The 26,149-nt window shown below is 31.7% G+C and overlaps 1 protein-coding gene across 2 annotated transcripts in view; it reads left to right on the top strand.

Annotated features, from left to right (window-relative positions):
- LOC143065351 (uncharacterized) overlaps positions 1-26,149 on the top strand; it is a 31,523-nt gene that overhangs the window by 2,151 nt on the left and 3,223 nt on the right. Inside the window, exons 2-18 of one of the 2 annotated variants that reach the window (XM_076238879.1) lie at positions 4,500-4,568; positions 5,392-5,489; positions 6,874-6,969; positions 8,611-8,802; positions 9,573-9,869; positions 11,487-11,610; positions 15,038-15,263; positions 16,171-17,039; positions 17,587-17,704; positions 20,126-20,320; positions 21,142-21,178; positions 22,095-22,385; positions 22,805-22,846; positions 23,123-23,286; positions 23,752-23,956; positions 24,323-24,439; positions 24,987-25,141. In XM_076238879.1, coding sequence (XP_076094994.1) covers positions 4,500-4,568; positions 5,392-5,489; positions 6,874-6,969; positions 8,611-8,802; positions 9,573-9,869; positions 11,487-11,610; positions 15,038-15,263; positions 16,171-17,039; positions 17,587-17,704; positions 20,126-20,320; positions 21,142-21,178; positions 22,095-22,385; positions 22,805-22,846; positions 23,123-23,286; positions 23,752-23,956; positions 24,323-24,439; positions 24,987-25,141 — 3,295 coding nt within the window. The remainder of the gene's footprint in view (positions 1-4,499; positions 4,569-5,391; positions 5,490-6,873; positions 6,970-8,610; positions 8,803-9,572; positions 9,870-11,486; positions 11,611-15,037; positions 15,264-16,170; positions 17,040-17,586; positions 17,705-20,125; positions 20,321-21,141; positions 21,179-22,094; positions 22,386-22,804; positions 22,847-23,122; positions 23,287-23,751; positions 23,957-24,322; positions 24,440-24,986; positions 25,142-26,149) is intronic. The other variant, XM_076238880.1, reaches the window with a different exon arrangement.

The raw sequence follows: 26,149 nt of genomic DNA, 5'->3' as shown, positions 1-26,149 counted from the left end.
TTTGTTGGTTTTATTTTCGGAGGGTAGAGGCGGATGAGGATAAAATGAACTGATTGAATAAGACTGATTGTGAGTGATCACTCTTGAGGTTGGTCACATAACGGTTCGCCATTCAATATACGACTGTTTCCACTTAATATTCCGTTTTAGTTTTGTATTTTGAATTTTTATTAATAGTAGTGAAATGACAATATGCCAATAATAAATTTCACATATCGATATTTTACAAACATTATTCGTTCAACGTTACGGCGGACTCTGATTATGGAATAGACATGCAGTGTAGACATTTTTTTTTATCGAGATTAACCATTTCTTATATATTTAGATTATCTAAATCAGAGAATACATTTAAAAAAATAACTTTGATCTCAGCGTTTATTTAATTTTATATGAAGATAAATACAAAAGAGGTATGAAAAATTATAAATATATCTTCAACTTGTCGGCGTTCCGCGTGAACAAAGAAGTACATTTTTGTGTAATACCGTTAAGTGAACCTTCCCGTATAATAAGTTATTCAATATCAAGAAATATTCTAGTACGTCTATTGTTGACCAAATTATCATTAAAAACATAGTTTTGGAACTATGGTGTATTTCCATACATTTAAATAGATCACGGGAGATAGATACAAGGTCATTTTATTTTTATATTTGTATCGTAATTCTGTGTTTAAGTTACCTTGTTGGTATTGTAACACTATTTTCTATTATCCTTTTATGACAGTTTATCACCGTGAGACGTTTTACTTAATTAAATGATGATGATAACTCTGTGTACTAGGTATCACGAAAAGTTACACAAACAAAATATGAAATGAAAAATGCATCTGATGTAAAAACTGCCCAAACAGGGTTAGGTGGAGGAAGGATTACAAGTTACAAGGATACTCTGTCAAATGTTTGTACACCATCACGAATTTGTTGATCCATACAATGTGGATGTGTCTTAACTAACTAACGTCTTAGATTGTGGTTTTCCATCTACGTCGTCTGCACTACTAAGTACCAAACTGTTTTGGTCAGTGTGAATTCGTATTTCTAAATAACTTGTCTCTAGTAGTATATTAAACATTCATGTATTTAGCTATGATGGTTCTTTTGTAAGTCGGATTAGATATTGTGTAATGTTTAATCGTATGTGGTATAAATTCTCTGATTTCGTTACATTTCAGTATTATTTGTCAGTTTAGTCGAGTGACTCAAGGTTCGTCTATGTTTTGATTCGTCTATATTTTGTTTAATTTGTTTGTTTCAAGTGTATAGAAAAGAAGATGTGGTATGATTGCCAATGAGACTATCCACAAAAGACCAAAATGACACAGACATTAACAACTTTATTTATTGTTTATTGTTTGGTCTTATATCATATTGCGTTGTATATTGAAATTGTTGTATTTTTATTTTCTATATGTATGTACAAATTAACATCATAAATTAGCTATTTCGTTTTATGATATTAAGTTTCAAGCTTCTTTAAAATAAAAAGCTATTTTTATACGCTAAAAAAATCAAATAATAACACCATTACAAACAATTAGAAAATACATAAATTAACACCCTTAAAAATCAATTCCAATTTATATTCTTGTACGTGTCTACAATAAAACAAATCTATCCTTTTTTAGATATTTACCTGCGTTTAAAAATACGTCACTTTTTGAAGCGTTGCTAAATTTGTGTGACGTGCAGTTTTTTCTATCGGTGTGCTGGTGTCAACCGATATTCATGGGAGGCGTCGTTGTTATAATGTGCTATTTTATATTTTCATTTATATTTTCCCCAGTCCTTAGTGTTATTCTGTTCTTTAGTACTGTAACGTAATGTTGTCATTTTAGCAATATTCTTAACATTAAAATTGCCGTAAAAGTAGGATGTCTGACTAGCCACAAAATCAGGTCCAACATACCGATTCTTCTTAAAATGTCTTGTACTAAGTTAGGAATATGGCAGTTGTTATCTTTTGATTTTGTGTCACTTCGGTGTTTCTGTTGTTCCGTTGATTTCATCTTATATTTCATTAGTGAGGGGGGGGATTAGTTTCCCTCGATTTTAGTTTGTTACCCGGATTTGTTTTCGCTCAACGAATGTTTACTTTTGAACAGCAGTATAACTCTTTTGCCTTTATATCTATAATCACGATAGTCGCTGAAAAACTTTAAACAACTAAATCTTACTTTATAATTTCAAACCAAAGATTAAACTAAGGCGTTTATGATTTTCAACACCAGTAATTCAGGACACGTATCACAAATGTCTAAACAATTTGATTATTTGAATTTCCGAAATTTTTGTCTTTTTTTCTTGATTAAGTATCTCTAGTGTATCATTCAGTTTTGTTTATACTGGTTTTTTTCTGCTAAAATATATGTATACCGAGCGCATTTTTTTTTTTTTTTTTTAAGAACATCAAAGTATTTATTCATCTTGCTTGTTACTTTCACCACGACTCCAAGCTTTTCTTGATTTGCCCTGTTACATTTCACTGATATCCAGGGAAGTAAACAGCTGCTCCAACTAAATGAATTATAAAAAAAATAGATAAAAATGCATAATTGTCCTATACAGAGACTAATTATTTTTAATTCACAATAACATTGGATATCTCGATTTAAATCTAAACGTGTCTTCTCTATTATCAATTTCAATTTCAAAAATACTAAAGACATCAACAATTTATTTAAAGAGTTGCAAAGGAATTCAAATTTTGGGAAATGAAAACTGGAAATATTAATTTACGGTTAATTTCCCTGTTGAGAAAATTTTCAGTTTGTTTCTAAAAAAAAACGAATCGTGCCTTTTAATACTATTGTACTTGGACAATGTGTCATAAATAGTTGTACTTACTTAAAACTTATTTGAGGAAGTATTCCTTTTCTTTTTAGTTTCAAACGAATCTATGAATAACGAGTGTTAGAAGAAGGTGTCAGCAAGTTTACACCTATAGAAATTAAATCTTAGTCTAAGGTTACAAGTGGAAAATAACAATGAAATTGTATCATCAGAATTTGGATTATGACAAGAATACATTAATAAAATAATTGAATTCATTACTGACCTAACCCAGATTTCGTAAACCTAGTAGATAAGGAAGTACATAAGAATGAATGTGTTATTCAACTGTTTTTGAATTGATCTTTGATACCTAAATGCAAATACATAAAACTACAAAAGTCATTTTTTCATTTGCCTGTATATATTATAAAAAACGTTTTTTTTTTTCAAAAGTGATTATTTTAGAAGGGTTGTTAAATATTTCGCGGTGGTGTCTTGCCATGGCTTTGTTTGCTTTTTGCCTTGAATATTTGTCCCTAATATTTTATTAACTATGTTTTTGCATTGAGGTATCTCAGATCACATTTATTCTTTCATAGTGTGTTAAGGTCCTTTCTAGGCCTTATGTTTGTGCTATGTATAAAATATTACCATAAATATCAGATGTGATATACCTGAACGTATAAAATGTCTGCACGCTGATTTATACTAACAGTAATACATGTGTGATATATATGCAGTTCTCATATCGACTTCATTTTTTTTATATATATATATATATAAGGCCGTTAGTTTTCTCGTTTGAATTGTTTTACATTGTCTTATCGGGGCCTTTTATAGCTGACTTTGCGATATGGGCTTTGCTCATTGTTGAAGGCCGTTGTTAATGTCTGTGTCATTTTGGTATCTTGTGGACAGTATTTCATTGGCAATCGTACCACATCTTCTTTTTTATATTATATACATGTGTGATACAATTCTCATGTCATCTTATAAACAAGTACGTCTGAACCAGTGACGACTTTACAATATATTTATCTATCGGATCACCAGCAGTGATGCTGATACAAGACTGAAAATACATTCTGTATATATAAACCGTCTAAATGTCAGCCAATCTAACATAGTTTGGCTGAAATTTAGACAAATTATATATATATATATATATATATATATATGTGTGTGTGTGTGTGTGTGTGTTACACATGTCAAGTTGTCATATTGGCTTAAGTACATTTGTGACAAATATGTTGTTGTCTTTCCAGACTATAAATATGAGTGATATATATTCAGTTGTCGTTTCAGTCAATATATATGTGTGGCACATATCCAATTCTCATAAACATGTAGAATACATGTCAAGTTGTCATATCGGCCTATGTACATGTGTGACACACATCAATTAGTCTTTGCAGCCTATATACATGTGTACCACATATCCAGGTGTCATCTTAGGCTGTTTATACGTGTGACAAATATCCAGTTGTAATATCAGCTTATATAGCTGTGTGACACATATCAAAGTTTCATATCAGCTTATATATACACACATGTATGCAAAATATCCAGTTGTGATATCAGCCTATAAAAATCTGTGACATATTGTGAAATACACCATCATCAGTAATACTATCTGATTTTCATTTCTTTTATAATCTCCTGTTATTTCTCCATTTCACATCGGTTTGGTTCTCTCTATACTATATTACTTGTTCGTTTTAGACATGTCTGCACCAGGAAAAAACTACAATACAGAACAAGTTATTACTGTAGCTGTAAACGACTTTGGTGGTAAGAATAGTATGTCAGTAAAATTCCGGGAATGAATTACAACATAAATTCAAAAAGCATTGTCGAAGATACAAATGTTAGATTATCTGAACTCAAACACACAAGATATTATTTAAATTTATGACACTTTATAATGTTTAAACCCCCGCAATATATATATATCAGTCTAAAAATTTTGCACAACGGTACTGATATAAGATGTTTTATATATATGTACATGTACATAGGCCTATATATATATACGTGTATTCATTTTAATGTCATTCATTTACTCACATGTTCAACATTTTCGATATATGAGTTTGAATGAACCTCTTGTATCTTTTGCACCTCTTTTACAAGTAGGGTAAGCATAATTAATCTTAGTCATTAGTCATCACTCGGATTTACATAGAGTAATAAATGACTATTTGATCTTTTCTATTGTTCTAATGATTTGATATTACAAAAAGAGTGCAGTTATTTCAAATTTAATAGATGCAGTAACACTTTCAGAAGATTTTTGAGATTGTGAATGAATTCTTAATTGCATTTACCTTTCTGTCATCAAAATGATACCTTATCACTGCTTTTGTATGGCAATAGTTATCTCTGACTATCTTTTACTTTTCTGGTTTTATTGACAAAATTCGAACTTTGTACTGTGATAACACTTCTAGGTGAATAGTACCATATCAGTCAAATTGGTTTTAAGTGAACTATTTTGTTACTTGACATAAGTGAGAAAATTATCAAAGCTGAATAACAGATGGTTTGTATTTTAATGTTCCACAAACTAACATTTTAGTTAACTGTATATGCGATTGTTTTAAAATATATACAGGTGTTGTGGACGAGCAGCTAAACACACTCCATATTATACATCAGAACAAATTTGTTGTCCAGGATGGGAACATAACGGTGATAAGAACTGCAATATTCGTAAGTTTGAGAACGTATTTCGGTAATATTGGTAGGTTTGATATCTTTCTTCGGCAATATCTGTAAGTAAAGATCTGTTAGTTCAAACAGATCTTTGGTAACATCCGCAGGTTTGAGACAGATCTTCAATTATATCCGTTAGTTTGAAATAGATCTTCGGAAACATTTACACATTAAGATGTATCTTCTGAAACATTCGTAAGTTTGAGACGGTTCTAAGGTAATACCCATAAGTTTGAGACAGTTCTTCTGTAACACCCATAAGTTTGAGATAGATCCTTGGTTATATGTGTAAGTTTGAGATATATCTTTGGTAATACATGTAAGTTTGAGATAAATCGTTGGTAAAATCTGTTAGTTTGAGATAGATCCTTGGTTATATCTGTAATTTTGAAATAGAACGTCGGTAACATTTGTCAGTGTGAGAGAGATTTTCGATAACATTCGTACAATGGAGACAGATCTCCGGTAACATCCGTAAGTAATGTATCCATTTTTCTAGATGATTGAAGTTTTATGTAAAGTTCTTTGTTATTTTGTAAAATGAATCAATTGAGTTGTTGGATATACAGTAAAATATGCAATCGATTATAACAAGTTATATATTATGACGATGAAAATAATAACAAAAAGTAAAATCTCAAAAATACTGAACGAGGAAAATTCAAACCGTAAAGTCCCTAATCAAAATCTCAATCAAATCAATCGAATGGATAACAACTGTCATAGTACTGACCCGGGACAGGCGTTTTCTTATGTAGAAAATGGTAGATTGACCTGATTTTATAGCTAGTAGAACCTCTCACGTATATGACAGTCGAAAATGACAAGTGTACAAAATAAAACATAATATTTGTAACTGCTCAAGTACCTACATTGTGCTCTTCTAATAGTCTACATAGATATAGGCAGACGTGCTATGTCAATAGGACAACTCTCCATCAAAGTAACAATTTTTAAAAGTAAACCATTGTAAGTCAAGATACGGCCTTCAACACGGAGAGCCTTGGCTCACACCGAACAGCAAGCTGTACAAGGCCACAAAAATTACTAGTGTAAAACCATTCAAACGGGAAAACCAACGTTCTTATCTATATAAAAACGAAAAATGAGAAACAAGAAAAACGTATGAACTACATAAAGAGACGACAACCACTGTACATCATATTCCAGACTTAGGACATGTGTAAACATTTGCAGCGGAATTAAATATTTTTATGGTACCAAACCTTCTCCCTTTTCTGAAACAATAGTTTAACATCCCAACATAGAAAGACACACTATAAAATATCAATTGGAAAGCTTAATTCTATCAAAAACATGTATATTAAATATTATATTAATACTATATTATGATGTATGTTTATTAAATATCCCATTTTAGCAATCTGTATCCCACCTTGTCAAAACGGAGGAACATGTGTGAATCCTAATGAATGCGAGTGTGCTGCTGGTTTTGAGGGTGACTTTTGTGATGGAAGTAAGTAAACATCAAATATATTAACCCTGTTTCTCTATAGACAATCTTCTGTTCTATCATAAAACATATTCATCCTTTTTCTCCTTACTCACTCTACTGGTCTGTCCATGAATAAGTAAACATGAAATACTTAAATAAAATTGAGAATGGAAATGGGGAATGTGTCAAGGAGACAACAACCCGACCATAGAAAAACAACAGCAGAAGGTCACCAACAGGTCTTCAATGTAGCGAGAAATTCCCGCACCCGAAGGCGTCCTTCAGCTGGCCCCTAAACAATTTTATACTAGTTCAGTGTTTAACCCTGTTTCTCTATACACACTCTCCAACATAAAATATATTAACCCTGTTTCTCTATATACAATCTACTGTTCTATCATAAAATATATTAACCCCTTTTCTCCTTAGACACTCTACTGTTTTATCATAGCTGTCAGTAAGTAAGTAGACATGAAATATATTAACCCTGTTTCTCTATACACACTGTACTGTTCTATTATAATTGTTGTTAGAAATGTGCTCGGTGTATTTTTTTCATATTTCTTGTTTCAATGATTCAAACTGTAAATTCATGTTCACTGATATAAATGTTTTTACTATCTTCAAAAAATTTTCAAAATAGTAAGGAAGCAATCGGAAACTATTAATGACAAAAAGATATCGTATATGGCTATGTAAAATACACAAAATACAAAGGAAAGATAAAAAAAAACCAGTCAGAGCATAAACAACACATGAAAGGTAAACAATCGTCCTTACTCTTAAAAATTTAAAAAGATTTGATTTAATAGGTCTTTTACATGAAATCTATTTTTTTCTAATGACACACTGTGTGAACTTACAGTATCTTTTTCTGTATTTAATTATAATCCTAGTACCTTTGATAACTATTCATAAATAATACTTGGTCGGTGCCACTGCTGGTGGACGTTTGGTCCCCGAGGGGATCACCAGCCCAGTAGTCAGCACTTCGGTGAATATCAATGATATGGTCATTTTTATAAATATCCTGTTACAAAACTTTGAACTTTTATAAAAACTAAGGATTTTCTTAACCTAGGAATAGATTACCTTAGCCATATTTGGCACAACCTTTTCGGAATTTTGGGTCCTCAATATTCTTCAACGTTTTTTTTTTTTTTTTTTTTTTTGGCTTTATGACTATTTTGATCTGAGCGTCACTAATGAGTCTTATGTAGAGGAAACGCGTGTCTGGCGTATTTAATTTTAATCCTGATACCTTTGATAACTATTTCCTTAATTTAAGCTCCACTGTATGCTTTAAAAAATATGATGAACGTTATTTACATTATAATCCATTTATATTTACTTATCCTAAATGAAAAATTATGAAGTGCTTTTTTGACGTTATGCTGACGCTGCTAAATCAATGTCAATGATAGGATCAAATAATGTTGAATAGTTAAAATAATACATCATTTTACCATCACTACATTCCTTCGACACAAGCAATAGAAGGGGTTGGGAAAATTTTATATACAATTAATATACCAGAAAAAGACTTTACCTGTCGAATTGAAATAAATGTTGCGAATAAAGCCTCCTATTAATTGATTTTAATCAATTCCTATATGCAACTTTGTAAAGTCGAATGTTTTCTAAATTCCTGTTATATTACAGCTGCATCCTGTTCCCATCTGGATCCCTGTTACCCTGGAAGATGTGTTGGCTCCAGTATTAATAATATGACTGATACGACGACTGTTCCCACTGTTATCACCACCACTGATGGCTCTATGAATAGAACTAACAGAACAGAACCAGATAATTGCCACTGTTATGATGGGTTTGGTGGAGAAACATGCTTATTATGTATGATTTTGTTAAGTGTTTCTGTAATATGCAAAACATCAAGTCCTTGTTTTTATTGTCATGTAATAAATATTTTTACGATACAGTTTTGTACCGATGCCAATGATAATAGTTGCCATTTAACAGTTTTTACTCTTGATATTCATTTGGTTTTATTGCTCATATAAACTTCTGTTTTCCAATTTTTTTTTATCGTTTCTAATCAAATAAAGTTGAGAATGAAAATTGGGAATGTGTCAAAGAGACAATCCGAACAAAGAGTAGAAAATTGCAGAAGGCCACCAGTGGGTCTTCAACATAGCGAGAAAATCCCGCACCTGGAGGCGTGCTTCAACTGGGCCCTTAACAAACCTTTGTACTAGTTCAGAGCTAATGGACGTCATACTAAACTCCGAAATATATAAATGAACTAAAAATAAATGATACAAGACGAACAACGGCCAGAGGCTCAAAGTTTGTCAAGAATTCACAGCAACTTAGATCCGGTACACAATTTAAATCCAGTTGACGCACATTCAAAATGTATTGAGGAAGATTTTCTGATTATTCAAAGATATTACTGTGTACGATCATTTGCAGAGACACGTCTGATTCAATTTATTGTCTTCTGTGATCTGTGAAATCAAAATTGAAATATGTGAAAAGGGAAAAAAATGGATATTTGTTTATTCAACCTATGCAATCAAGAAATGTTTCATTCTTAATTTTAATATTGCAGAGATATGTTGTAGGTTTAAAAATCAACTTTAACAACAAAAATGAATTTATAGTTTCAGCAAACTTCACATCTATGATCGAACAGAGTAATGCAACATTCACAAGTAGAAAGGCAACTACACAAGAACTTATTTTTGAGTATAAAATTGACGCTACTGACAAGACAGGAATTGATATCACGTGGACAAATAATCCTCAATTTAATCTTCTACAATGTAATATAATAGCAACATTTGATGCTGATGAATTATTTGGATATATGCCAAACATCCCAGATTATATCCGAAATACAAGTTATGGGATAGTCAATGCTCATTTTGAGATCAAGCACACAAAAATTTATCTAAATGGTATGTAACATTTTTTCAATATATTAATTCATAATGAAACTGTTTATAAATGATGGGATATCGAATATTTAATGAATATTACCATTTTAAGAACAGACATGCGATGCATAAATGACAGTTTTTTCTAAAAATTCTTGCTTTTTTCTCAAAAAGGCAAGAAGATACCGGCAAACAACTGACATTATCCCCTTTTTTGTTTTATCTATTCTGTAAGATTTTTCAGTGATGATTTAAGCAATGGTCCTGTTTTTTAATGTATTTCATGTGTGCTTATTCTAATTTTCTGATTTGCTTTTCATTTGAGTAGGTAATATCCATCGTACTGATAATATATCATTGATACAGACTTTTGTTTTGTAACTCATATTGTTTTTGGTGAAAAATATGTTTTTTAAGGTATTTTCAGTAAGCTTCCGATCACCAAATTAAATAAACAGCTGCGCCATGAGCGCATGATACGCCATTCGTCTTGTGTGAGAAGTTTTATGCAATAATCATAAATAGTTTCTGAGATACCGCACGACATGTGAAAAAAACAACATTTTTTTACAAAAAACTCAATAACTCTAAAATCGAATTTTGAATCATCAACAAAAACGATACAGATCTTTAGATAAATATAACTAAGGAGTGTGTAAAGTTTTAAGCAATAGTCATAAATCGTTTATGAGATATGGCGCGACATGTGAAAACCCATCCCCCTTTTTTACAAAAAAACTCAATAATTCTAAAATAAAATTTTGAATCATCACCAAAAAGAAACAGATCTGTGTATTAATACAATTAAGAAGTGTATAAAGTTTTAAGTAATAATCATAAATCGTTTATGAGATATGGCGCGACATATGAAAACCCATCCCCCTTTTTTTACAAAAAACTCAATAATTCTAAAATAAAATTTCGTATCATCACCAAAAAGTAAACAGATCTTTGGATTAATATAATTAAGAAGTGTGTGAGGTTTAAAGCCATTATCAGAAATCGCTTTTGAGATCCAGCGCGACATGTGAAAAATACACACCTCTGTTTTAGTTATAAAGTCCCGTAACTCAAAAAGTTTAAATCCTATTTTCACCAAAAAGTATACAGAGAATGATAATCATTAAGCGAACAAAACCTAAAGGTGATCTCAGGTGCTTCTGGAGGGTAAGCAAATCAAGCTACAAACATTCGTAAATTTATTTGTTGTTCGGTTAATCGTTGAATAGTTGTCAGTGTTTGCATCCTTTGATTAAATATGCATTAATTGGCAGTTGGATAGGTGTAATCAATTTATAATCAATAGTTTCTATTTGAAATATCATAGCATGACATTCTGCTCTCGGTTGTAATTAAACCCATGTTCTATTTCTAATAAAGCATGAAATGAACTTGCTTGAAGTCGCAACGAAAGGTGTATTTCAACAACTCTGGAATATAAATGGACATTTGAACCCTTTTAATCCTTGTTCTTTATATCTCTTATTTTTTTCTTCAAATGGTATTGCATGCTTTAAAGAGTTTCTTGATAACAAATGTATTGCTGACACATTTTAAAATGAGCGCAGACTGGTCATACATAGACTGATTAGATCATTTTTTAATCAATAATCATAAAGATTTTGTTTTATATTTTAGGTAGTACATATGTAGCAAACAGTAACAATTTAACATGTATAGAACCAACTCATGATAATCCTGTAGAAGATTTAAAGTGTTTTAAAGAAACGAAGAACGACTTTTCTCTGTCATCTGGTGACGTGTGAGATTCTTTTTTTTATATGGTTGTGTTTTACATGTACAGTCAGATGAAACGACTTGCTTAAAATAATAATGTTATCGAAATTTTTGAACCAAAGCATACACATGCACTAAAACACGTCCTGTATGCACAATTGTTTTATATTTATTACTCATCTATAACGTATAACAAAAGACATGCACACCTCAAAATTTGAAACTATGGAACGTTAGGAAACAAAAATATCATGGCTCTATCAACTCACTTAGTTTTTACATGCTCTATATGTGCTATGTGTTGATGTCATGGTCCGTACACTTCGGCAACACTAAACAAATAATTAGCTTTCGATCAACAATCACTTAATGAATTCGATGTGTCATGTACTGTAAACGTTGTTTGTCTTTCTGTCTTTTTTTTTCTTCTTTTTTTAACCATGCCGTAGTTAGTTTATTTTCGAATTATGAGTTTGAGAGCCCCTTTGTACCTTTAAATATAATGACATATGAACACTAAAATGAGCATTCCATGGCGGATGACGAGAACTGTCATTTCATATATATCTATGTCATCCAAACATATTTTGCGAGTATTATCTCACACACTTATTGTGAAAACATGCAGCTGTTTGTTTTGCAAGTTATTTCGAATCAGTTGTTTTCTTTTAACTTTTCCTTATTGAAATTGTTTTTTGTTTATTTTTTGCCGGGAAAGGGGGATTTGACACAATGTTATTGGTCTGTGCTGACGATGTAGATCTTTAAAATCCTGTAGATCCGTTATCCATTCAGATATCAGGTTTTTGTTAAACTTACTTTGATCAGACAATCAGACTTTTTTTAAAGATGACAAACAAAAACTCCATTAGTTAATAGCACCATCGCTTATGTGGCAAATTCATCAATTTAAAGCATTCACAGCTCTTTTGACTTGTGTGGAAAAAGAGGTATTGTACTGAAAAAAGCAACTGCATTTACAGGACGATTGGTTCCGGGAATTCGGAAAGTACCAAAACACGCACTTCAGGTCTGCGATTGAGGGAGAAAGAACGTTCTTTTTTAAATTTCATACAATATTTTTTGGTCAAAATTATGAAGTCAAAAAGGATTCTTTAATATTCACCAGTCATCTAGCTTTTATTTGATAACAATACTTTAAATATATCATAAATATTTTTGAAAGAGAAACCTATGCATTAAAATTTTGTTGTTTTAAATATGTTCTACTTTCCTGTATGTTCTTTCAAACTAATCTCGAATCAGCGTATTAAAACCAATGTACATGAAATATTGGGAAAAGTACATAACAACAAATATCGAACTCCAAGGAAGATTCAAAACGAAAAGTTCGTGATCGAAAGACAAAATAAAAAGCTTAAACATATCAAACGAATAGATGATAACTGTAATTTTCCTGACTTTTTACTGGCATTTTCTAATGTAGAAAATGATGGCTTAAACATTGTTTTACATGTGTTTGTATTGTCTTTCATTTTTTGCTGGTGTGTTTTGCATATGCGACTTATTGTATTTCTATGGTTCTTATAACGTGACTCTGTACATTAGAAAGATCCCGTCAGTATGATATTGTTTTATTTTATGTAATTATGATATGAATTACAAAATACGTTGAACCACACACGTCAAAAGTATTCAATCGCGTAGTGGAATTAACCATTTGTTGATTCTTATAAATTCTATATAACTTTTGGACTATTTTAAATCTTGGTCGTTTCTGAAATTGATTCTTAAATTCTTTTGATTTTTTAACCCTGTATGCTAACATTGCCTATGTGAAATTTTAAAATTGTTTGTATATACATTGAACGACAAATATATGTGACGTATAAAATGTTCTGACGTCAGACACGCGAATCAATGAATGTGTTTGTAGATAGATGTTTTTGTGTTCTGTTAAATTGTTCCTTTTAAAATTGTTACACGATGATGACTGTTGTACCCATATTTTGACTATTTTATTTATTTTGTCTGTTTAGTTCACGCATCATTGTAAATATAACGGAATTTGGTGAGACTGTCATCAAAGTGAGAGGGTTAGCGCTATAAAACCAGGTTTAATCCACCATTTTCTACATTATACCAAGTCAGGAATATGACAGTTCTTGTCCATTCGTTTTTTATGTGTTTTGTTAATTGATTTTGCCATGCGATTATGGACTTTCCGATTAGATTTTCCTCTAAGTTCAGTAATTTTGTGATTTTACTTTTTTCAATAGCTAGCTAAACCTCTCACTTGCATGACAGTCTAATAAAAATCAATCAATCGAAGCTATAAAAAGATGAAAGCATCAGAACACAATCGCCTAGCTGTGGTCAATATCCTATTGTAGTTGCAACCTTGACACGCACTTCTTGGGTATCAAATTTTATACCTGGTGCCTTTTGTTGCAATGTAGCTATTATTCGTATGTTTCTTTGTCCAATATGTTCTCCTATTTATTTATAATGTAGTCTTGTAATGTTGTGTTGTCATTTTAATGTTATATTTAACATTGCCATTAAAGCGGGAGGTTGGCATGCCACAAAACCAGGTTCAACCCACTATTTTTTCATAAAATGCCCTGTATCAAGTCAGGAAAATGGCCATTGTTACATTATAGTTCGTTTTTATGTGTTACATTTCGGTGTTGTGTATCTGATGTGTCGTAGTTCTCTTATATTTGATACGTTTTCCTCAGTTTTAGTTTGTAAACCGGATTTGTTTTTTCTCTATCGATTTATGAATTTTGAACAGTGGTATACTACTGTTGCCTTTATTTGAAGCAATTACAAAATATTCTAATTAATCGAAACCTTAAGAAGAAACAAACTGCATGTAGCAAATTCTCTTTACCAGTTTTTTTTTTTAATTTATCATGTAAAAGTGGATGGATTTCCGGACGACGCCACGTCAGGAACCAGTTTCTGTCATTTTTCGTCGCATTATTGCGAAAATACATCAAACTGATAGTAACAATCGAACATATGATAATCTTATTACCATTTCAAAATGCACCTATCTTGAGCCTTTATACTATGATTGAAAGTACTTTTGTTATATTCAACTGGATTTCAGCCTAATACATGTTAACAATTACGACGCAGTCAGTACAATACTTATTAAAGAAGTTATGGTTAAAGGAATTTAAGATTATCATTTGTCTGCTAAACACGTCCAAACAGTTCTTTCAAGGAGTATGTGTTATCTGTTCTTAACGGCATATAGTACGTGATCGGTTCATGATAAATTGTAAATATTGGAATGATGTAACAATATCCTCTATTAGATTCTATTGCTGATTATGTTTTGTTCTAACTGCTTCTTGAGAGGCAGGTATGTGAGTGTGTGAATGATTATTTTAATTAATGAATCGATATAACATTTAATCAATTTTTATTTTTTTTAACTAGGTATTCCCTTAGATTTATTGTTATATTTATGTTTCTAGGTATTCCCTTAGATTTATTGTGATATCTGGAGGATACAGAGTTTTGATAAACACAGACTACGGTAACGTGACAGATACTCAATATTACATTGGTCCAATGTCGCAAAATGTCATCGAGTTTCGTTTCGATTATGATGTACCAATTCATTGTTCCAAAAATAAAACAACTGGTGATTCAGCATGCAATGTTGATTCTGCAATGACATTAAACAGAGATATAACTCAGGTTTGTGTTTGTTTGTGGGTTTTTTTCTAAACAAATTATGATCACACACTGTTTTCAATGTCCATTGAGTTTTTAATATCCTATATGAACAGAATAACATAAGTAAAATAAAGATTAAAAAAGCAGCTCATGTTATTTTAAAATTATTAGAACTATCTGTGTTGCTTTAATTAAGAATCTTAGTTTTATTTGTCTGATTTGATTTGTGATTTTTTTTTAATTTGGTTTCAATGTTTTGATTTTGAGAGTCGTTTTGCCCAATTGACGTTAATTGTCTTTTATTGGGATATATAGTAAGTCCTGGCTTTTCTGGTATAATACGTAGTTCATCGATAGAGGATTTCTGGTTGACATTTGTTGTTATTTGTCTTCAAGTTTTTATCTATAGTTTCTGATTGCCTTTTTAGACTTTAAAGCTTAATTTGAATATGTTTCGCCACCGTGGACAGTTTCCAGATGAGAATTTAACACATTTCAACTATGTTGATCGTAAAAGACATAATCTAGACCGTAATGTCCCCTTTTTAAAAAAAGAACTTATACTTATTTAGTATATACATCTTCATATTTTTAACTAAATGCAATGTTTAGAATAACACTTTTTACATTTCGTGCTTGAAGAGCATTTTTTCTGGATTTGTCTTCATCAGAAATGCTTAAACATAGCAAAATGAGAAGTTATAAGAACAAAAGGGTCCCAAGAAAGAATAGCCGAATTCATTTGAGGTAAAGATTGGCTGAGGAAGTTTGACATTTAGATTCTTTAGAATTTCTTAATTACCAAAACAGAATTTTTGAAAATATATTACAGGTCTTGTTTATACCGAAACATTGGCTACTGCCAGATTCTCTATATATTTTTTATTGTGAATATTGAAATAGGTAATGTCTTGTACTACTGTTTTAGGATATAATAACAGGAACTTGGAGTGGATGGATAGATACCCTATCTGGTGTTCTAAGATATGTTTTTGAAGTGTGGAAACTGGAATTTAGTATTGACGAAAATGGACTTTTAGAACCGAAAATAAAATCTGAAAATAATCCAAAGCCATTGTACATAACTGAAATAATGGCCGATAACATATCAGTTCCAATGTACGAGCCTAATGGTCCCGGTGTATATTCAGTCATTCTCGAAATCAACGATAGGGCTAACAACTCTGAATACGTGAGACGTATAGCTATATATGACAAAACTTCGCAAATAAATACAAGTTCAACAGACCAGTTGCTTGTATCATCAGCTCTAAGTGCTACCGATTACATATGGCAGATACTATATGCCAAAGATAATATTACGCAGATAAAGGTTAACTGGACAGGCCATTTTTTCAATGAAATACACGAGAAGGGACATTTTCTAGATAAAGTTCTTAAGTATGAAGCCAGACTAAGCGATCCAGAAAACCCACATCGGCACGAATACAAAAGGATCCTCGCTGAATTTGATGACAATGAGGGTGCTAGAACAAAGTCTGCAATACCGAACGTCCATGCTATTGTCAAATTTGAAATAATACACGAAAAAATTACAAGACAAAAATACGAACCCTCGGAATCAAACTGGAGAATTGTTAGTCCTCTGCAAGAACATGATACGATTGACATATCACCTCATACAATAGACGATGGATACGCAGTACAGGTCTGGGTGAAAGCCTTTGACATCATGAACCATACAAAGGTAGACACTACTGTTGTTCGCTTTGATCAATCACCACCAGATCTCTATCAGCCTGATATCACTTTCAACGTAGAAATGTTAACCTCAAGGTATATTACCCTATTATAAGTAGTTACTGATATCAATTTTCACATAAAAAACGATTATTTCAGGGCAATGATTCTGATTAATTGATTTTTATTTATTAGATAAGTTGTAGTTTTGTACAGATCTTTTTACAAGTTTTCAGAATTTTGATAATCACTTCTTGTACTTGGCAATACAGGTCACTCTTTAAAAAGTCAAAAGCGTTATGGGTTGTATTGACAAATCATATACGTCAACCTTACATGTAGCACAGTCCTATTGTCATCTAACAGAAAATTAGGTCACCAGATTGTAATTTGTTGGTATATTTTCGATGTAATGCGTATATCTGTTATAGTGAATATATAAAATCTGTTATTTGGTTAAGGAGTTTTTTTAAAATCACATATTTCCTGATTTTAGCAATTAACGGAGACTTTTGTAAAATCTACGAGTGTGTATAGTTCTGTGTCCCTGTATATCTATCTATGAAAAAAAATAAAATAACGTTTTCGTCTTTTTGTTTATAATGATAGCCCATATTGGATAGTAATATTATTTTCTTTTAAGATTAACCATCACATCAAAGGATGCCCATAGTGGACTTAAATCATTGTCAATGAAGTTCGTTCTAAACAGTACTGGCGAGGTTAAGACACCAATACAAGATATACTTGTCCCATTACAGGTAATGATCTTAATGCTTTAAGTAAAAATTACACGCTTTTAGACCAGCGTGTAGATGAAAATCACTCTTTATCAATGTAAATGAGAAGTAAGGACGTTAAACAATCAAGCATTTTTTAAATATTAAGCATTGTCGCTATTTTACGAAATTTTCTTTTGATCTTGCTGGCTGATAATTTCCTTTCTTAGCGGAGTCGAGTGGTATGAAAATGATCACTAGAAACTAAGGGAGCACGTTGCGTTGCTAATGAAATTAACATGAAATTTACAACGTTGTCATAGGTAAAATAGTGATAAACAGATTATCCTTGGTCATCTCAACTCGTTTGCTTTTCTCACTTTCGCCGTACCGGATCAAGCGAGAAAATCAATCTCGTTGAGATGATCAACGATAATCTATAATTATATATTTATTCAAAGGCAAGACTAGAAGTTAAGAAAAAATGATGACGAAAAGCCATAGATATCATACAAAACATTTGACTACTTTTCATTCATTGTTCAAATCCAAATGAAACGTTATCGTCAAGAGAGTCTGAAAGAAGGTTGATAAATCCTACTTTGTAAAGAATCACTCTAACTCAAACTTAAAATTCTCTGAAACTGACATTTTTAAGATGCTTGATTTCTTGATTGACAACATATTTGTTACGTTTGGAGGACGTGCTTTTCAACAGACTGTCGGAATTTCAATGTGAACCAATTGTGTCCCTCTTCTTACCGACTTGTTTCTTTATCATTATGAGGCTGACTTCCTACAGGAACTTCTTAGGAATAAAGATAAGAAGTTAGCAATATCCTATAACTTTACGTTCCGCTATATATGGGCTGTTCTCTCACTAAATAATACAACATTTGGTGACTATAATGAACGAATCTATTCCATGGAACTAGATATAAAGCATTCTACAGATACAGTTATGTCTGCCTCATATTTGAATTTTTGCTACTCTTAAAAATAACATCTTGTACAATATTACCCGACACACAAATCCGTTTTTCTTCGAAATTGACAATAAGGGTCGGTTGAAAACAAAACTTTACGACAAAAGAGATGATTTCAGCTTCCCAATTGTGAACTTTCCATTTCTATGTAGCAACATTCCAGCAGCGCCTGCATACGGAGTATATTTCTCCCAATTGATACGATATTCCCGGGCTTGTAATTCCTAACATGATTTCCTTGATAGAGGATTGCTACTTACAAGGAAGCTATTCAACCCAGAGTTCCAAATGGTGAAGTTGAAATCATCCGTACGTAAATTTTACGGACGCCATCACGAGTTGGTTGACCGTTATGGAATAACCGTTTTACAGATGATAGTGGATATGTTCCTTGTTTCGTAACTACAATACCCTTCCGTTTTCACAAATGTGACCTATTTGACTATCTAGATTATTTACCGGATTTGTAATAACATAGGCAACACGACGGGTGCCACATGTCGGGAGGAATCTGCTTACCCTTCAGGAGCATCTGCTATCACCTCAGTTTTTTGTGGGCTTTGTGTTGCTTAGTCTTTAGTTGTCTATGTTGTGTGTTCTGTTTTGTTTGTCTGTTTGTCTTTTTATTTTTAACCATGGCGTTGTCAGTTTATTTTCTATCTATGAGTTTGACTCTCCCTCTGGTATCTTTCGTCCCTCGTTTAAGAGTGTCAGTTTATTGTTTGTCTGACTTCTCATTTGCATAATTTTGCGTGTATTGGATTGATATTTTAGCAGACTGTTGGTATTAAAATGGTAACTAATTGTCAAAAAGTATAACAAAAATAACGAACTCCAAGGAAATTTCAAAGAAGGGAATTCCATAAAAACTGAATAAATTAAACGCTCTCAATTATTTGATCAAGTAAAAATCTAGTACCATATTCCTTTCTTGGTACAGGCATCACTTCTACTCGACTTTGTTTTGTACTCAGTAGAATTCATACAGAACGTCCTCAAAGACAAAAATAAAACGCATCATTCAAAGTTCTTCTTTCAAATTAACTAATGATGTTCTGTCACCCAAAAACCAACATGAGTGCTGACATCTTACATATCTCAGTGATCTTGAAATTAGGAATACTACCGAAAATAAAATGTCTGCTTTATATTTTTAACTTTTTCTCAATATTGACACTAAACAACGACTTCTTAAAATAAAACACAATGGAAGGTTTCAATTTTCCAATTGTCAACTTCTAATTTCTCAACCGTAGCATACCTTCTGCTCCATAATGTGGCGTGAACATATTGAGTTAAAGCGTTTTGCTCCTACATAATCACACAATTGCTATACATACGTCACCTAGATTTTAACTTTACTAAATATTCATAATAATATTGAGGCTCCTTTGTTTTTTAGGGTATGAACTTATTAAATAACAAATATGTTCTAACAACTTTGTAATACATTTGCTGTATGTATTTATTACCGCAGAAACAGAGTGAATGTCCGGTGAATGTCGATCCTGATTGTTACTGTATACAAGATGAATGTTTTAATCAGAAGTTTGAAATAGATTTTGACAACTGTAAATTGACTATTCCTGTAGACACCATTGAATATGAAACATACTCTCTACATATTACCACTGTTAACCGTGCTATGTTAACTACTTCTATTGTTAAAGAGGTAAGTCGAAAATGAAAATCTTAAACAATCAAGTCTGTTGTGTCTTCTAAATGAATGTCAATCAAATATAACTCAGCTACGTAAGTTTTCTTAGACAAATAAACATAGATTCTTCAAAAATTATGGCAAAAATAGATAAAAAGATACAAAATGTACATTGAAGTTAAAACGTTAAAGCTGTAATAATAAAAGATAAAAATATGCTGATATAAAGGTCTTTTCCAACGTTAATTTAACTGAGAATCTGGTGTTAGGTGTTTTTTACTTATTGTTTTTGATTTATAAATTAGTCGTTTTTGTCATGATACTATCCGTGTTTCTTTGATTTATTATTGTTTTAGTTTAAATGTCTCTGTTTGATTCTTATAACGACTAACTACTAACCAGGAAGGTATTTTGTTTTAGCAATAATATATAATAAAAAAAAAGAAAAACATCTAATGGCAAAGAAATGAATCACGATACGACAAAGTTATATTAGCATCACCTTAATAAATAATGAAAAAAACGAATAATACTGAATAATAGTTTTAAGATTTGATCCAGGATACGTGCTAATAAGTTACAAATCTACACCAGATCCATCACAAGTGAATTACTCTTAATATTAGCACAACAATGCTAAATCTGAACACTTGCAGATGCAAAGTTTTATTCTTTCCTCGCCGGGATTCGGACCAATGCTATTTGGATATCACCGCCTGTACTGTGTCCAGCGCTCTAGACCACTGTAGCCCTCTTGTTAATTCAAATCGTAAACTCTTGTAGAGTGCATTTATTGGAAACTTTTTCGCTCAATTTGTATAACACTTTAATTTCAGATAGGAAGAGTGACTCAGTTTACTGGGATACAACAATGTAAGTATCAATAGTTATCAAATGTACCAGGCTTATAATTTACCACACCATACGCGCGTTTTATTTTCATAAGACTCATCAGCGACGCTAGGATCAAAATTGTATAAAGCCAAACAAATTGAAGAGCTTTGAAAACCCAAAATTCCAGACAGTTGTGCCAAATACAGTTACGGTACTCTATGCTAGCTAGCTTAACCTCTCACTTGTACGACAGCTGCATGAAATTATTAAAAGTTTTTAAACTAATGATTCAACACAACCATTTCTCTCTCTCTCTCTCTTTCTCATTTGGGCATGCGTGTGAATCTGATAATGAATTCATTTAGATGTAACACACCTTGCATTGTTTATTTATCTTTAGAATTGCAAGAAATAGAGAGAACATTGCGTCAGAAAATGTATCAGTAGACCAGACAACGCCATGTCATCAATAAAAGCGAAAAAGCAAATAACATTCCATTTGACGATTTTAACTTTTGATGGCATGTTTTATTTGAAACATTTTCAATGTAATAAATAATCAAACGACACCATCATAGCGTTTAATTACAAAAATACAGAACAGCAAAACCCTTATGTAAATCCACACTAAATAAAAAAAACTAAAAATATGATAATGAATTAGAAAAACTTAACGACTCTCAAGAGTTCTGACTTGAAACAATTAAATGACCAAGTGTTTTAGTGCATTCAAAAAGAGAGTTGGTTTGAATGAGTCATGTTACCTTAATGGTTTATTAATCAGTTAAGTCATATTTATCTTCATGACAAACATGGACAAATATATTCATATCCCTGCTGACATTCTGTGAGGCACGGTTTTAATGATTCCGAGCCTTGTGTAAAGATTATTTGAAATAGCATATATCTTGAATTTGTTGTTTGCCCTAATAGTCATCTTTTTTCTGTGATTTAGATTCGAGTCCATTTAATATTTCCATTGTGAAGACTACTGACAGGACAATAACAATTCAATGGAAGCTATTACCCACCTGTTACGATAGAGTTCGAAATGTTGTTGTGGTCAAATCAGATAATACAACAAAGGAGTTCAAAGTTGACAAGGATGCCACGGAGTTTACTATACCAGATCTTCAAGCATCATCAAGTCATGACATAAAAATGTACTCAGACTATGGGAACGTGTCTTCCTATATACAAAGCTTAGCAACACCACTAGCATCTGCTGCCTTTACAGCTGATAAACGTATAGTATAATTACTATGTTTTATAATGATTACTCTGTTTATTTTTATCATTCTATTTTAATTCTTAGACATATTAGTAGAAAAGAAAATGTAAAAAATAATTACAGGCTAATTTATCCTCTGAATTTCTTTAACATTATATCAAAATAAAGAAGATGCATGTTAATATCATCAAAAACCGATACAATGAAGCTGCTTATCATAATCACAACAAAAATCTGATTTATGTTTTAAATATCACCAGCCCGACATGCTACATGTCTTTGTAGATAACAACACAAAAAGAGTGATGCTAAAATAATATCGCATCTTTTGCTATTGTTTAACAAGTTAACTTTAAAAAAAAAATAGACCTGACATTAAGTCATTTGTTTATGTTGCTGATTTATTATACTTACATGGTGGGGATATTTTTCAGCCTTTGAATTCCCTCAGTACGGTTTCTACGCCATTGGAGGCGGTGAGTTTATTTTATTGGCATACGTTTTGATACTTTTCCGTTGTTTACAAAGTTTTACTTATTATAAGATAAAAACTTAATTTTGTTTTCATTTAATTAAATATCTTTTAGTTCAAGAGATAGAAATAAAGTAAATACATTCAATATATTTAGTCATTAAAAGAAATATGCGAAGATTGTTACTAAATTACTGTATAATGCATTCGTTGTTTTCTTCTTTTTTTTAAATGATAATATTCTTTAAGAACTTAACATCGAATCGTCTTTTTATTTCAGGATTTGTTTTTATTTTGGTTGTTGTTGTCTTGGTGTTGGTTGCTTTAGGCAGAATGGGAAAATTGAATAAAGTTAAAAGACGTATGACCAAACGTATGAGTCAACTTAGGAATACGTGGTATGATCTCCGGCGTATGGATCACACACCACCAAAAAGCAGAAATGTAGGTCATTTTTTTATTTTAAATGTCCCTCTACTATCTTTCGCTTCTCTTGTAAAAAGCAGAAGAGTAACCAATATGCCTTCAAAGCCACGCGTCTGTGAAAAACATACAACATAATGATCAACAGAAAAGGGTGAAAAGACAATCAACAGTTCATTATATATTGAACAAACGAACTTGCAACATGAAGAGATTGATGCTATTACAAGTGGCACATATTCGTCGTCATCTGTTAACCCGATATTCCATAGCGAGTTTATTATCGACAAAAACAAACATATGGCATACCGCATTAGATGTTTATTATTCATGTACTGTAATATGTTTTAAAGAGTATATCTTGTGAAGAGATGTCTCATTGGCAATCATACCACATCTTCTTTTTCATATCTTTTATGTTTGTTATGGTTTTCAACGGAGTTGTATATGAATCGTTTGATTACTACGAAATTCATTTATTTGTAGAATCGTGCCATCTCCACCGTCTTTGATAGAGATGTTCGTTTCCATGGTGATGTGCAGTTTGAAGGGGAACAACATTGGTACATCAGACGTAACAAGTTGTCTTTAGAGGAAGAAATTGCACGAGGGAAATTTGCAATCATATTCAGAGCTAAACTATATACCAATAAAAACTTGGAGGAATCTGTTGTGGCTAAAACTGTTCATGGTAAAACTAAAATCGCTGACAAAATACGATAATAGTGTGGCACATTGAAAAGAGATAGGGAAACATTTCAAACTTCTATCACAGAATGAACAATTTTCAAACATCAGGTTCTTAATAAATTTTCGTGTTGCCTAACCAAATTTAAATATTAAGATATTGATATAATAGAGGTTATCAAAATACACAAAGTATTTTACAATACCTCTGATGGGGGGAGGGGAATAGTTAACTGTTATTTCTGTATTAGTAGTGTGATAGTTATTATTATTATAAATTGATTGTCATTTCTGTGTAGATTGCTTTAAATAATAATTCTGATTTACGGTAAACACTATGTGCGGTTTAACCAAATGTTATTTTTTTAAGAGGACTGCACTGATATACAAAGAACAGAGATGAAAGCTAAAATAAATTTCTACGCAACCAAGGTTGGACATCATGTAAATGTGTTGGAGTTTAAGGGATCTTGTGAGGATGACGCACGTAGGTGTTTTTTATGCTCTGTAGTTTATATTCCAAACGCATTCTGTTTCAATTTGAAATACATATTCGCACGATCAAGAATTAAATTGCTCATTATAATGACATAGAACATGGACATGATTGCACATTGCTGATCCAGATAAAGATATAATATCTGTCAAATATTTTCAAGATATGAAGTCATGAACATAATTTTTTTACTTAAAAACGTAACAGAGAAAGATTAAGACTTCAGCAACACGAATCTCACCGAAAACTGGGGTTAATATCAGATGATCCGGCAGGTCCTGCTCCACATATTGCTATCATCGTGTTGCAAGTGCAAGTCATGTGATAAGTCTAATTCGGTAGGTCACATTTCTAACTGTGAATGCTGCAGTAATATAGAAAATACATTAACATGATGCGTAGAATCATATATAGCTGTATTTCCATTTCCTAAGTAATCCTTTAATATAGGATTTACATTCTTATTATTTGTTTTTCGCCTTTTCTTTGTCATTTTCCTTTCTTCATTTATTATAATTGACATCAAATTTGATTCTAGGAGGTGATATTATGGTTTTGGAGTATTGTGACAATGGGACATTAAAACAATACCTGGATTCTGTGCGAGAGTGTTTTACAGCGGAGATTTCAGATAAATTAGCAAGATTAGCATATGGTATATGCTTAGGAATGGATTACTTGGCTTCTAAAGAGGTATCTTTATATTTATATATTTATATTTTTATATATTCAGTCTTTCACCTAACGGACGGGCATTGCTGTTCTCTCTCAGTAATGGTACTTGTTCAGCAGAGAAACGTCCGATTGACTCAATTTGTGACAGGCTAATATCTTAATGCAATATACAGTGAGCTCTGAAATACTTTAAATTAAACAGGCTATGGGATGATCTTATGATCTCTTCAGTAACTGAAACGACTCAGCTAATATGTTAACACCCACCTTAAAAAGCCATCCACTTATAAAACATAAAATGATATCACTTTGATAGTGCGTACCTGATGTGTGACTTTGTCGAGTTCACACAAAGACAAGCTACAGCTGATTTCAAGTGAAATATTTAATCCATCAGTTTTCGCTAGCACAAAGCACCGTTGTGTGGTAAAAATGCAAAATCAAATATGGTTAATGAAACCCAAATCAAACACAATAGGAAAATAATAATTTCAAAAATTTTGTACTTATTTCAGTCACGGACTTGTAAGCGTTGTCATCAGTGTGCTCTATATATTATTTATTATGATTAAGATTATTACAATATTGACTGCTGTTCCCGAAATTTTGACATTTTAACTATTAGTTCTGTTTGTTTTGGTCACATGTTGTTGTCGGTATAATGGATATATAGTATTATTACGTAATTGTCGGACAAGTGAGAGGTGTATCTATCTAGACACCCAGGTTTAATCCACCATTTTATACATCCATTTGTTTAATGAAATTTTAGCTTTTGATTTTGCATTTGATTATGGTCTTTCTGTTTTGAATTGAGGTATTTTTGTTATTTTACTTTTTTCAGTAAAAGTAATCTTTTATTTTGTTTAAGCTGTTTGCGAAACATATATTCCATGCCATAATTGGTGTAAAAAAGTATTACACAAAATACCGCACTCGAAGGTAAATTTAAAAAGAATTAGTCCATGATAACTGACAAAACCAAACGTTATTAACCACCAGGTTGAGTACAAAACAACTGGCATA

This window comes from Mytilus galloprovincialis, chromosome 2, assembly GCF_965363235.1.
Source record: "Mytilus galloprovincialis chromosome 2, xbMytGall1.hap1.1, whole genome shotgun sequence".
Lineage (NCBI taxonomy): Eukaryota > Metazoa > Mollusca > Bivalvia > Mytilida > Mytilidae > Mytilus > Mytilus galloprovincialis.
The sequence above is the reverse complement of the archived record's forward strand: the minus strand, read 5'-3'. Positions and strand labels throughout refer to the sequence as shown.